This window comes from Chinchilla lanigera, unplaced genomic scaffold (assembly GCF_000276665.1).
Source record: "Chinchilla lanigera isolate Chin_1 unplaced genomic scaffold, ChiLan1.0 scaffold00018, whole genome shotgun sequence".
NCBI lineage: Eukaryota > Metazoa > Chordata > Mammalia > Rodentia > Chinchillidae > Chinchilla > Chinchilla lanigera.
Window position 1 is genome coordinate 12,965,381 of NW_004955419.1, and position 14,543 is coordinate 12,979,923.

At 41.6% G+C, this 14,543-nt stretch overlaps 1 protein-coding gene across 5 annotated transcripts in view; it reads left to right on the plus strand.

The window, feature by feature from the left end:
- The first annotated feature begins 3,957 nt into the window (after positions 1–3,957).
- LOC106148269 overlaps positions 3,958–14,543 on the plus strand; it is a 13,137-nt gene continuing 2,551 nt past the window's right edge. The window contains exons 1-4 of one of the 5 annotated variants that reach the window (XM_013513089.1): positions 4,456–4,496; positions 5,851–6,704; positions 12,576–12,750; positions 12,986–13,108. In XM_013513089.1, the coding sequence (XP_013368543.1) occupies positions 12,747–12,750; positions 12,986–13,108 (127 nt within the window). In that variant the 5' untranslated portion in view covers positions 4,456–4,496; positions 5,851–6,704; positions 12,576–12,746. Of the gene's footprint in view, positions 4,497–5,368; positions 5,494–5,530; positions 6,705–12,575; positions 12,751–12,985; positions 13,111–14,543 lie in introns of those variants that run through there. The other 4 variants (XM_013513087.1, XM_013513086.1, XM_013513090.1 and 1 more) reach the window with 4 other exon arrangements.

Consider the following 14,543-nt stretch of genomic DNA (forward strand, 5'->3'; position numbering starts at 1 on the left):
CTGAACTAAAATAAAAATGGATCGAAGAACTAAACAGTAAAACAATTTACTGGAAGATAAAATAGATAAGTTCTCTTCACTTTGTTTTTTTTTGTTTTGTTTTGTCTTTTTGAGACAGGGTCTCACTATGCAGTTCAGGCTGGCCTTGAGCTCACTTTGTAGCCCAGGCTGGTCTCCAACTTGCAACAATCCTCCTGCCTCAGCCTCCCAAGTGCTGCATTTACAGGCGTGCACCACCACACCTGGCCCTACTATTTAGAATGCATTAAAAAAAAAAAACCCAAAATAAGAAGACAAGCTAATTTTAAAATAGGCAAAGGATTAAAGTATTTCTCTAGAAAACGTAAGTAAATGGCCAGTAAATAAATTTTAAAATGCGCAGTGCCATTAGTCAACCTGAAAACACAAATGAAAACCACACTGAAGTGCCCTTCCAGACACTAGGATACTACAGTAAAAGAGATAGTAACAAGTGTGGTCAAGGATGGGAAGACACTGGAGCCCTCAGACACTGCTGCCAGCCCTGTAACATGGTGTGGCCACTTCAGAAAGTGACTGGCAGTTTCTCAAAATGCTGAACATGGAATCACTACATGACTCAGCAATCTCACTTGAAGGTGTATAACCAAGAGAAATGAAAACACATGTCCACACCAAAACATGCACGTAGATATTCACGGCAGCGTTATTCACAGAGCCAAAAAGTGGAAACAGTAGAAATGTCCATCGATACACCAAATGTGATACAGCCAGAGAAAAGAATGGAGTATGTATTCCCTGACAATAAAAAAAATGAAGAGCTGCTACCTGTTACAACATGGATGCAACTACAAAGCTTCAAGCCAGACGCAAAAGGCCACCCACTGTATGAATAAACTTATAAGAAATGTCCGGCACGAGCAGGAAGTAGGTCACTAGTCGCTACAAGCTGGAAAGAAGGGTAAATGGAAATGACTGCTATGAGTATGGAGTTTCCTTCGGGGGCAACAAAACATATTCAGAGTGTAGGTAGCAGGGATGGTTGCACAACTGTGTGACTATACTAAAAACTACTGAATTGTACACTTTAAAAAATGTGCAATCGGGGCTGGGGATTTAGCTCAGCGGCACAGCGCCTGCCTGGCAAGCGCAAGGTCATGAGTTTGATTCCCCGTACCGGAGAAAAGCCAAAAAAAATTTAAAATGTGCAATCTATGATATATAAATTCTATCTCAATCAAGCTACTGTTTTAAAAACTAAATTTAAAAATCAGTTCAATTAGAAAACAGACAACAGACAAGAAGAGACATCTCACCAAAGAGGATGGCTAATAAGCGCATGATGTTCAACACGATTAGCCAGCAGGGAAATGCACATTACAATCACCGTGAGATGCTGGAACACGTCTCTTAGAATGGCTTCAATAAAATATAATGAAGAAAATTCTGGAGAGAGTAGAGAGGAGCAGGATCACTCAAGCGTTGATGGTGGGAATGTAAGATGGCACGATTCCTCTGGAAAGTAAGGTAGCAGTTTCTTTCAAAACAAAAAAATGGATTTGCCACACAATTCAGCAATTGTAGGATAAACTGAGCATTTATGTCACAGAAATGAAAACTTGTTTCCATGTGGAAACTAGTACACAAATGTTCACAGCATAGTAGCTTTGTTCGTGATAACCCAAAACTGGAAACCATCCAAACATCTTTAATGGGCAAAATAATCAAAGCATCTATGGCTCATTCATACCAGGGTTTAGCAATCAAAAGGAGTTCACTATTAATACACACTATAAGTAGAATAAAATTCAAGGAAATTATGTCAGTGAGAGAAGCCAGTCTCAAAAGATACATACACAGTATGTGTTTCCATTTATGTAACATTCATGAAATGACATAATTATGGAAATGGAGAACATATGAGTAGTTTGTAGGGTTTAGAAATGGTAGGGAGAGGGGTGGGTGTGACTTTTAGGAGGTACACAAAGGAAACTTGGGGTGATGGTGCAAGTCATTCTCTTGATTTTGGAGGTAAACATGAAGGTACACAGATGATGGGATTGTACACAGCTGCACATGCCCACCCACACACATACACACACAAATGAAGACATGTGTAACTGGTGAGCTTTGAATAAAGTCTGTGGATTGCATAATTACTTTCCTGGTTTTGATCTCATATTATAATGCACAAGGTGTAATACAAGGTGACACGGGGGAGGCTGTGTGAAGGTTCCATGGATCCCTCTCTGTTCGTTTCTTTGCCACTTCCTGTGAATTTGTGATTGTTACAAAATAAAGTTTTTGAAAATCCTAAATTTATCCTTACCTGAATTTATCCTCTTTCTGAATTCCTTAATTTCACAGCCACAGATGTGGAACTTAGACTTAGACATCAGCCCGGGCTCCTCCTCATCCTTTATTTTCAACAACAAATAGTAATACAGTAGTAATCTGAGCAACATTGAAAGAGTTCTTTCTACCAGGCACTACCTTTACAGCTTCCGTGGCTGATCTAATTTCGTCCAGATATCAATTCTTGTTCTTCCCATTGTAAAGATAAGAAAACTGAGGATTTGAAAGGCTGATGGCTGTGGCTGTCACACAGTAAATTAGGATGGTAGCTTCCCACCCAGCATTTTGACTTAAAAGTCCATGCATTTTGAAATCACCAGCCTCAGAAATCACCTTAGTTTGAGGTGACATTATCTTCACTTGAACCAGAAATCAGTACAAAAGCTTGCTGACTCCTCTGCTGTCCCAGACCCAAGGGGAAGGAAGCAGCCACACCATACACACTTGCATGGTAAAGCACCCTAAATGTAAGGCAGTCCCCAGCTTCCTCAGGCAAACATTTTTAAGTACTTCCACAAGCTTGGATATTTAAGTGTTCAATATTATGGGTAAAACTGGCAAGCACTGACTTACAAGGATTCATGTGCTATGTGCTTACGATGACATAATATAAAAATAATAGAGCTATTACTACCCTCACTCTCTAGTGTTCTAAAATAATTTAATTCAAATGCTTCACATCCATCTTTAATATCTGTGTTCATAGTTTTTATCAAATGAAGATTTCCAGAGTATATTGTCTTCATTTTGAAGTCATTTGAAGAGTAAGGCTTTTGAGTCCATGCAAAATACTGTTCATTAAAAGCTCACTCCAAGCTAGAAGGGCCAATTCATACAATATTAAGACAACAGGATTTTTTTAAAATTTGCTTTGTAAATCAATAACTCTCAATGCTGGCTGGAGAGTTTTTAAGTCTCCCGACTCTGTCTCACCTCCCCACCACCAAAAACAAATGATTTTACTTGACCTGGGTGTTTGGACTGGTTTTTTGTGGGTTGTTTGCTTGTTTGTTGTTTTTGTGGTGCTACAGACCAGGGCCTTGTGCATGGTAGCTGAGCGCTCTACCACTGGGCTGCAGCCCTGGCCCAGGACTGCTATTTTCTGAAGCTCTTCCAGCGCTTTTAATGTACAGCCTGGCTGTGTGAGCCACCACTTCAGGATACAATGAGTGACTCCCACACTGTAAGTTAAAAGTTCTTGATTACATACAAGAATCACTTGGAAAGCTTTGAAGACACATGTACCATGACCCAGGTTGTAGCCTCACCCTGAAAGGCTAATTTCCCTGGGGTTAGGCCCCAGGCAGTCTTAGTTTGAATAACTCTTTACGCAGCCAGAACTGAGAATCTTCCGTGTTGCCACTCAAGGGTGATGCTTTACTAGTGAGCTTTTAAAAGTTGTGTTTAACCATGTAGTGTTTGTGGTGATAAAATCATGTTGACAGACTCCGAAACTGTGCTGCTTCTGTTTTCTTCTGTTTCTGCTGTATCCAGTGGCCTCCATAAACATCCAAAGATAGCACTGTTAGGGAACAATTTCACCTAATTTGACTTCCCGAAATAGTACCAAGCTGTCCTAAATAAAGGAATTGAAAGAGTGCCCTGTAGGGCGAGAGACTTTGTCAGGACTCCACTAGAAAGCAATTCCCCTTTTTCTGAAAGTTAGAAAGAAAAGTCCCTGTATTTTTGCACAGAAAATTAATACTGTCCCTTCCGCGTAGTCCTCACTATGCCAAGGCCCCATGCTCAGTGTTTTCCGACCTGTTCTCATGTACTCCTCAGGACACATAGGGGACTCATCGCTATTATTATTCCCATTTTGCAGAGGAAGAAATCAAAGCAGAGTCCCTTTGCCTGAGAGTGGCACCCAGCGGGTACAGGAAACAGACTGTGGCCAGATTTCTGCACCCGGTGCTGTGCTGCCTCCTTCTGGCCTGGCACCCTCAAGAGGCACCAGGGCTTGCGCGGCTGCCCCCACTGAACAGCACGGCGGACAGCCTGGCATCGTGGACAGGGGCAGAGCACTGGGGAGAGGGTCGGCACACACTCTTTGTCCCGCTTTTGTGGCCCAGTCTAGACTACCCTCCCCCTGTCCACGTCATTCCCTGCTTCCCAGTTCTGTGACGTCACACACAGCCTCCTGTCTACTCCGCCAGCTGCAGGTGAGTGAGGCTCAGAGGTCAGAGCCGGGAGTGGGAGGAGAACCTTTCTGTACTAAAAGGGACAACGGATGTCCGTTCACTTCACTAGAAACAGACACCCCTCATGACCTCACTGTTTCTCGCTCTGGTCCCCTGACCTGTGATGAATGACCCAAAGCCCTCTCCAGCCCGAGAAACCCCTCCTGCCTAACCTCATTGACCTGGCTTGTTCTGATCAGAGGGGTGCGGCCTCACTGGGGTCCTGAAGCTCACAGCCCATTGGGAAAGAACTCAAGGGCCTTTTCTTTGGCTCCCGCTTCCATCTAGAGGAGGGCACTGGAAGTGCAACGCTCCCCGTCCCCTCAGCATCTCCCCTACATCTCCACCATCAGCATTTACACTTATTAAGCCTTTTTCCATGATTAGCAATTCGATCCTCACCAGCCCTTCTACCGTAGGTGCTCTTATTTTCTAATCTCATAATCAGAAAACTGAGGTTCAGAAAGGTTAAATTCTTCTAAATTGCTCTTCCAAGAAGTCGATCTTCAAGAAGTACACCCCAAAGCGCTTGTCACTGCTTCCGGGCTCTCCCTAAGAGTCTTCCTACGTCTCAGGAGGGTTCGAAAGTTCAAAGTCCTCTGCTGCGCGCACTCGAAGAAGGTAGCTCTACTCCCCTGTCCTTCCTGCGACACCGCCTGGTAAAGACGTGCAGAGAGCCTGAGCCCTGGATTCAGAGAAACCTCCACTTCCCGTCCCTGTGGCACTGCTCAGGTGCAACGATCTCCAAGGACTATTTTTAAACTAAAAAAGCAAGGTGTAAAACATAGTATGCAGTAACCTATTATGTGTATGTAAAAGGCATGGGGGTAAATATTCGTATTTTTTCTACATAGATAAGCTGCTTTAAAGGAAGAAATTTTCATTCAGTATGTGAAACAAAGGGAAATTTATTTCTGGTTCAACAAGGAAGAACCACGCTCATGTGGCAGTCTCCCTGAACAAAGACAATGGCTGACCCGTAAGAGGCTTGGGCAGGTGTTAGGTTCCCAAACTGGTGGGGTTCCAGACCAAAAGTCCATTGCAAAGTTTAACTACCGGAAAGCATCTCTCACTTTCAGGAGATTGGTGATTGTGGCAAAGTTTCATTTATAGGTGCCACAGGTTTGGCACAGGTTCTGGGGATTACTTGTCACCATGGTTACAGGGCAGTCAGTTTTTACCTAGGAGTGTGGGCACATCACAGTTTACGCTCCGTCTCCATCTCTTGGTCCTTCCTCCACCTCAGCTGTGGGAACGATCCTCCAGGGTTGTCCAGATCTTGGCCACTGTCTCAGCCTTGCTTGGAAAAAACACACTTGCATTTTGCCATCCACAGAGATCCAGTCTGCAGTTTGTCATCCAGCCTGGCTCCTCTGCATTTTTGTCTTTGAATCACTTTTGTGCTACCCATTGCATCAGAGACTGCCTAAAAGCTTTTGACTCTCTGGACAACACATGCAGCGTAATAGAAGATAAGCTACAGTGACTGGCATATTTTAAGAAGGATCCACAGGGATCTCCAGAATCACCACCCATGATTTCTGAGACACGGCCATTTATCTGAGAGAGAGAGAGAGGCTGCCTACTTCTTTGGCTGAGACACAGATTAACCTCATCCGGCCATAAATCCAGGGGGCAGAGTGTTAGGAATGGCACAGGCTACACCTGATTAGCCAAAATAAAATACAACAGTATTCCACCATCCATAATTACTTGAGGTAAACATTTTGGTTGTACCCCAGAGGCTGGGCTGTGTTACTGACTATGTCAGCCAGTGTTAAGAAAAGTGAACATCTTGATGGTCCAACTTACAACCCTCAGCAGCCTGTTCCACCTGTCAGTAGCTACAGCCCCAAGAAGAGCTCTACTCCTTGAGACTCTGTGTGAGAAGACAGTCCACTCGAGGGGTTGGGAGTCATCCACCTGGATGGTGTATTTGTCACGCAGAACAATTAGCCTTAGTCCCATCTGGCATGGAAGAGTCTGGTTTCCACATAAGGACAAGCCACAAGCAGTACTGCCGCTCATTCCCATTATAGATGATTTCCATCAGCAGTTTGGAAGAGAAACATGAAAGTGCTGAGTGCTAAGATCTCCTCAGAGAAACACCAGTGGACAGATGTGGACAGATGTGGACAGCTGTCCTTCTGATATGGAATATCAGTTCTTCCAATCACCTTTCTACTCATAGTAAGTATAAGTGCCCCTATACACAGACTCCAAATTCTTATAGAGGAATCTGACCCTGTTTTGAGAGCCATTTGTTTTATTCAGGAGACTAGAAGATTATCTTGATTCTAGTGGATATTTTAGATAGGTATATGGTGTAGCTCAGTGGTAAAACACTCGCCTAGCTCATATGAGGACCTGAGTTCAATGCCCAACACCACAGGTAGGAGCAGGGGGTGACTCTAGTTAGTATTGTAGGACTCTGAAAATTATTAGGACACCTACATTTATATTTTCCATTCTAATTTATTTATTCTAAGTCCTCTAAAGGTCTGAACCCTTTGCAATGGAAGGAGAAGAGGTGTCCTTTATTTAAGCTCTTGGTCTACCCTAGAATGTTCTTCTAAAGTGTCCAGAATTCTATCATGTCCTACCAATTCATCTTCCTTTTGCTTATAATTCTGCATCATCATCCCTTCTTCCTCTAGGAAAAAGACTGTCAGAATAGTTTTAATGCAGGACATTTCCTATTTTTACTACTTTCTCAAGTCTGACTTTTATTAAGTTATACATAAGTGGATTATTTAAACATTCCAGTATTTTCTATCCAGCTGTCTTTAAACATTTTTCCCACATCACTGAAGGTCAACATCAGAATGAACTTCGGGTGCAAATATAATCCAGAGCAGTAAGCAACTAACAAAAACCTGCACTGCACAGCAACTTTCTGTTGTTCTGAAGTTTGGAAGTCTAAATATTTGCAGAGAGCTAACTTTCAGTTATGGTTTAAATCCAGTCTCTCTGGATCTGCCTTCTGGCGTCAAAGACTTCAGGGCTATTGTGCATTATGATTAATTTCTAGAAAAAGGTCCCCTGAAGAAAGTATTTAGGCAGCCACGGGGAAGTACAGGATGACTATAAGTGGATGGTAAAGAAAAACTTTGGTGGAGAGAGAAAGATGCAAAAAAAAAAAAAAAAAATAAGTTTCAAGATGTGTGAGTAGGAGTAAGACCTTTCTTTCTTTTTTTTTTTTCACTTCCTGAGGCCAGAGTACGTCAATCAAAGAATCCCTGTATTAAGTATTTGTGGTTTTTTTTCTTCTTCTCTTTTCTAGAGTGCCTCTTAAATCTTTTATTTTTTACAACAAAAGTTTGTCATAATGTCTATGCTAAATCCAAATTATCTACTGATGTGTTATCATTTATTCAAATAAGCCCATAAAAATACATAAAGTGGGAGTGCATGTACAAAGTAGGAGGTTTTTCAGGAAGAAGTGACAATGTTCACGTAAAGGAGACCATGACAAACAGGAAAGGGCACACTACTCTTGGGCAAAGATTTGCCCTCGTGCACAGTGCCTTAAAGCCCTTACCCAAGCAGAGTCTGAAAGAGGCCACATGACGCAACCTGGAAATCGCTGACTCCAGGATATAAGCTAAATGCAGCGACTCTGTCTGTGATAAGACAACACGCGCTCACAAGTGCTTGGAGGACCCAAGTCAAATTTTCACACGTCCTTGTATATGAATGGGTCACCAGTCTAGCAGACTCCAGTCGTTAGTCCTCAGTACCGAGCTGGGGTGGGGCTTGTCAGACCTGCACCCCTACTCCTTCCTTATGAAGGCAACCTGGAGCACAGCAAAACCCCATGAGACAAATATTTGTGTGAGCAGATGAAGAATACTGAAGTTAAAGCAATTAGCAGAGAATTACACACATTAATGGTAAGGATAATGGTACATCTCCAAAACAAGATCTACTTACTTTATATGCTTCTATTCATTTACCAATCCTGGAAAATAGATCCATTAAAGAGGGCTTGATAAAATACATCAGAGCTCAAATCATGTTGAAAAGCTCACCTGGCAGCGGATTCAGAAAGATCTTTGGAGATTGGGCTAAAGGCACCTGGTAAGCACCACTCCCCACTTCCGGCCAAGGAGCCCACACAGTGTACAGATTTATGTGTCCAGCCTGCGTAGTAGCTCTAACCATGAGGAATAGCTGAAGTACAGGGCATTAGAGATCAGTTAGCAGAAAGGAGAAAGAGTTGTTAGGCACATAGTTGTTATCCAGCAGTCTGAGAAGGCTTGCGACAAAGTACCTGCTCTGTGTCTACCCTTGCACTGCATGCTGGGATCCAGGGTGAAAGAAAACACTACCCCTGCCTCCATGTGAGTGGGGCATTTGTCTATCCTGTACCTTATTTGTTGCTGTATCTCCAACACCAAATAGTAGCTGGCACATAGTATGTGCTTAATAAATGTATGTAAAATAAATGGAAAGAACTCATGGTCTACCACCCACATGGCTGACAACTAAATGGGCAGTTACAATTAGTAGTTACGGGGCATTGACCATAAGGCAGGTAGTTGCTGTAGAATAACAGGTTGTGACACAGGAAAACATGGTGAGTGGGGTGGAGGAGTGCTGTGGGAGAACGGGAAAGGTCCCTAACTCACCTCAGGAGGAAGAGGCAGCTTCCTGTCACCCTTAAACTGAATCTTGACATTCAAGAAATAAAGGAGCTGAGCATGTCCAAAACATGGGGAACAGTGCGAACAAGACCCTTTTGTGAAAAGGCGAGAGGGGACTGCCTGCTCAGCATCTTCTATGGCTATAGGGTAGTGACTGACACCAAGAGAAGTTGAAGCTGAAATTATTGTCAATGTGGCTGAAAAGGAGGTGGATCCACAGACCAGGGGAGCCCCTGAAGAATCCGACTCAGGACTGAGATAGTGAGATACACATATTGGCCACGTAATCCCAGCTTTAAGTGGAAGCAAACAAGCCAGTGAGGAAGTCTGAGCCAAGGTCCAGGAGAGAGGTGATGGTCAGGGAAACAGCAATGGACAGCAGCAGACAGACGAGCTCCTCGGAAAGACAAGTCAAAAGTCTGCCGAGTGTGGGGAAGATGAGAAGCTGCTGAGTGGCTGGTTCTGAAGACCAAGTGACTAACAGGATCATTCTGCAGAACGGGGAACATGAAAATAAGATGAGTAGATTTGGTTTGCAGTGGACGGGGAGGAGAAAATAGCCCAGACCAGTAACACAGAGCAGAACTAAAATTAACACATGAAACCATCAGACTCAGCTTACCACAGGAGTGAGTATAGTTGTGCCCACAAGACTGCGATGCTCCTGGAACAAAAAAATACTACCCAATTCACTATTGCTTCCAGGACTGGAAATTGCTTTCCAAGACAAAAGAGAAATAAATTCTAGTTCATTCATTCATTCAACAAACATCTATTGACTGTCCACAGTATGCTACCGTTCTAGACACTGAGAACAGAGCAGCAATAAACCAAACAAATGACATCCAGGACCCCACACGGCTTAAGGTCTAATGAAAGGAAGCAGGTTCTAAATGCATTTTAAAAAAAAGTTCTATTGAATGTTAGAAAATGATGAAAATTAGTAAGTGAATTAGTAAGTTCTAGTCAAGGGTGCAATTTTAGATAAAATGATGAAAGTCTCACTAATGAAAAAAGGTCACACTTAAGCAAAACCTTGAAGGTAAAGACACTTAGAAGTTACCTAAGTGAACAGTATTCCAGGTGGGAAGGTAAAATAAGGACAAATTCCTGAACTGAGAGTTTAGTGTGCTTTAAAAATTACCAAGGCCAGGGTTATAGCTCAGTGGCGGAAGCATCTGCCCGGCAAGCACAAGGTCCTGAGTTTGATTCCTGCTATAAAAAAATAAAATAAAATAAAAATCACCAAGGAGGACACCGTGCTTAGTAGGAATTAGTAGGGAGGTAATAGGAATCGAAAGCACAGAGTTGGTGGTGGTGAGAGGAGGAAAGTTTGATAAGAGAATCTTGAGACACAGATCAGAATGTCGGGTTTTCTTCTGAGGAATGTGGGAAGCCACTGAAAGGTTTGGGAGGGGGGTTCAAGGAAAAAAATTTTTGTGTTTGCCCACCTTCCCCCCACACACACATACATAGTTATCATTTCTGACCCCCTTCATCCCTTACTGCACATTATGCATTTCCCTCTGGCACTATTTACCTTCAACCTTTTAGCATTTTTTAATAGCCTAGACCTTCTCAAGACAAATTGCCTCCACATTTATTTGTCTTTATTTCACCTTAGCTATTGGAAGATATTTTCACTAAATATGGAGTTCTAGGGAAGTCTTTTCTTTAGGGAAACTTAGGGAAGTTTTTTCTTTACACATAAAGGAAAGAACTACTGGGATGAGGGAGAAGAGAAAAAAAAGAAGGGGGAAAATATGTATATACAGGATAGATAACATAGCTGTACTACTGACTTTTATTGCTGTATTGCAAGGAACAGTTAAAGTGTATGATCAATCTTACATGTCTATATTTGTTTATCTGAGTATCTAAATTGAAGATATCAATATGTTATATAACAACCACTGTTAATTTCCTATCACCTTGTCTGAGATTCTGTGTTGCTTGTATTATTTTTGTGCTATTTTCTAAATGTATGTGTTTGTTAAGATGTTTTCATTTTTTTATCTTTAAAATAAAAAAAATTCTTAAAAAAAATAAGTGGGTTAAATTGTCTTCTAGCTTGCATTGTCTTTGATGCAAAATCAGCTGTCCTGATTGTTCTGTTTTCCTTATTTTTCTGGTTACTTTTAAGATTGGAGCTTTTTCTTTCTTTAATATTTTTGGTTATTTGACTATAATTTGCAGGGGTATGATTTTATGTTTTTCATGTTTGGCATTTATCAAGTACTTATGTTGATGATTCCACTAAATTTGGAAAATTTTTCAGCCATTCTTGATTCAGATATATTTTCTTCCCTCTTCTCGGTCTTCTGAGAGTCCAGTTACATGTGTATGTTAGTGTCCTTCAGGCCACTGCTGCTCTCCTCTGCCTTTTAAAAATCTTTTTTCGCTCTCTGCTTTAGTTTGGATAATTTCTGTTGAGCTTTTTTCAAGTTCACAGATCACTCCTTCTGCTACCAGTTGGTTGTCAGTCTTCCCTCAATACATTTTTCTTTCAGATAATGATCTCTTAGAACTAGAATTTCTATTCTATACCATTTCAGAGTTTTTGTTTCTTTTTCAATACTATTATCTTTCTATCTACTCTATTAATTTTTCCTGTCACTGAAAATTTTAAGCATTTATTATGTGACATGACAGTTTTTAACAGAACTACCCCAGATTCTGTATTAATCATTAAGGAGCCTATTGAAATAATTTGGACAAGAGATAATGGTAACTTGGACCAGGGCATTGCAATCAAAAAAATAAAAATAAAAAAAAAAATGAGAAACAGCTACCTCTGAGGGAAACACTTGGCCAAATGAATTGGATGTTATGCGGGACAACTAACCAATAATGTGGCAAGAATCCATATAAGAAACTTTCATCACCAAAAAACAGCAAGAATGGGGAGCATCCAGAGATCTGATTCACAAAGGAGTTTCGGACTAAATAAAGCACTGTACTGTAGGATTGTCCATACTAAAAGATCCTTGATGAGACATCTTGGCTAACCTCCTCTTTCCACTGAGGAGAAAGTTAAGACACAGCAATAAGCATGGACTTACTAAAGCCGTTCAGCAAGTTAGTACCAAAACTGGGATTTAAACCTACACAACGCTGCACTTCCTTACCATGTCCCTATGGGACGTGGGACCTGAGATAACCTGGACGCAGTAGCTACAGAAGGGAAGAAAAGAAAATGGAATGACCATTAACTGAGCACTTGTAGTGTATCTACCTCCATAGGAGTCACTTTGCATTTATTTAACCTTTTCATTCTGCAAGGTAGGCACTGATACCTATTCCCATTCTCCATATGATAAAAGTGAGGTTCAGAAAGGCTAAGGACATGCACCTAGAAATGAGGTAGAACGCAGATCTATCTAAAATCTAAGCATAATATCTCTATTTCTGCAAGACCTAGGATCTTGCTGTTATGGATCCTAACTACTGTGTGAACACCAAGTACCGGCATGTTTTAAATCACAGTCTTATGTTCATCTAAGAAAGAACCCAGTGAACTGGCTCAAATTCAAGATCAGCTTATTCAACACAGCATCTCTGCAGAAAAAGGCTTCAAGTCTTTCTCATGGGTAAGGACAATTTGTACGAAATACCAAAAAAATGGCTTTAAGAAAGCATGACTTAGGCACAAGTCACCATCCTGGATATTTTGGTCATGACGAACCACAGATGATTTGGAAAATGGAAGGAGCATCATGACTTGGGAGAGGTGGGCCCAATCAACTGCCACCACAGTAAATCTCTAATGGGTGTGTGGGATTTGGACCCCAGGACCCACGGCCCTTATTCTTTTACCTTCTGCAGCAGCCCACCAAAACCTGGCTTCAAAGATCCTCTGCTTCTGCTGCAGGGACTGCGAGGAACCCCAAGTCACTGAAGACCCAAAGGTTCCCAATCAAACACAAGAGAACCAGCCACTGAACAACAGTAAGTATCTGACCAGAGCACCCTGCCTAGCCCCTCTAGGCCTCAATTTGTTATTCTCCTCCTGCTGAGATACCCTTAAATCTCCTTTGTCTTTGGAGTGACAATGGCAACCTAAAGGGAGGTAGGGGTTAGGTGGCTAAGTACCCAAACCAGTTAACAAGAAAGCTTAACATCTTACTACCTAAAATACTGTCCATGGCCTGTGATATCAGCATCACCAAGGAGCTATTAGAGTGCATTTTCAGAACCTGCTCCAGACCTCCTGAACCAGAACCTGAAGTTTAATCTGATCGCCAGGTAAGTCTGAATGTGCCTTATAGTTTAAGAAACACTAGGCTAAAGACCATAAAGATAGTGGTTAAAAACACTACCTTTGGATCAGCAAATGTTAGTTTGAATCTCAACTCTCCCACAAGAATTGAGCAAGTCACTTAACCTCCCTGAGCCTCAAATGTCTTTACCTGTACAATGCAAATATTCCTAATACATTGTTATTTTTCAGGATCACTGTAAAATGAGGAAATATGCATAAGCACCTACCACAAGATGTGGCACAAAATAGATACTTAAGGAAAAAAAACAAATGAAAGTTAGTCAGGTTAGGGTAGGTTCTGCTGTTAAAACAAATAAGCTTTGACATCTCAGTGGTTTACAAAGTGTAGGAAATATCAGCTCACACAAAGTCTGGGAAATATCAGCCATTTGTTTTTCATTTTTAGCCATCTAGAACATGAAGTTTCCTTGCTCATTATACCAAGGGAAGAGAGGGACAGAAGGCACCATGGGCTTTAGTTTGTAATCCTTAATGGGCCAAGACAGTAGGTCAAAACAGAGAAAACTGGGAGTCAAAATCAGCAACTTCAGACAGATAAATAAAAGCATGATCATCAAGATCAGGCAAAGCTAAGACTGACAGACACTTGGTGAGACATGAATGTGTCAGGAACCTGTCATAATCCCACTGACAGATAGAATAGTACAATGGCAAGGAAAAACAACATGGTATATTTTGCCAGAAATCCATAAGTGAGAGCTCTCAAAAGACTTCTTTTGGAAGTAGCTTCACAATAAAAATTAAGAGCCTTAAAAATACTAGTGCCTTTTCCCAAGATATTAATAATGGTAGTCACACATGCAAAGCACTGTCTAGGCACTAGGGATCCAGCTGTGATCAGATGAATCCTCTAGTGTTTCATAGTTGACATGTTACTGGTAAAATGATATTTAACCTGTATAGTCACTCTAAGAAGTGGGCTTTATTAGGCAAAATGAAAGTGTCATTTTGCAAATATGAGAGAAGATGCAGAAGAAGGTTAAACAACTTGTTTAAGATAAACCGCTATAGGGACTGGGGATTTAGCTCAGCGGCACAGCGCCTGCCTGGCAAGCACAAGGTCATGAGTTCAATTCCCGGTACCGGACAAAAAAAAAAAAA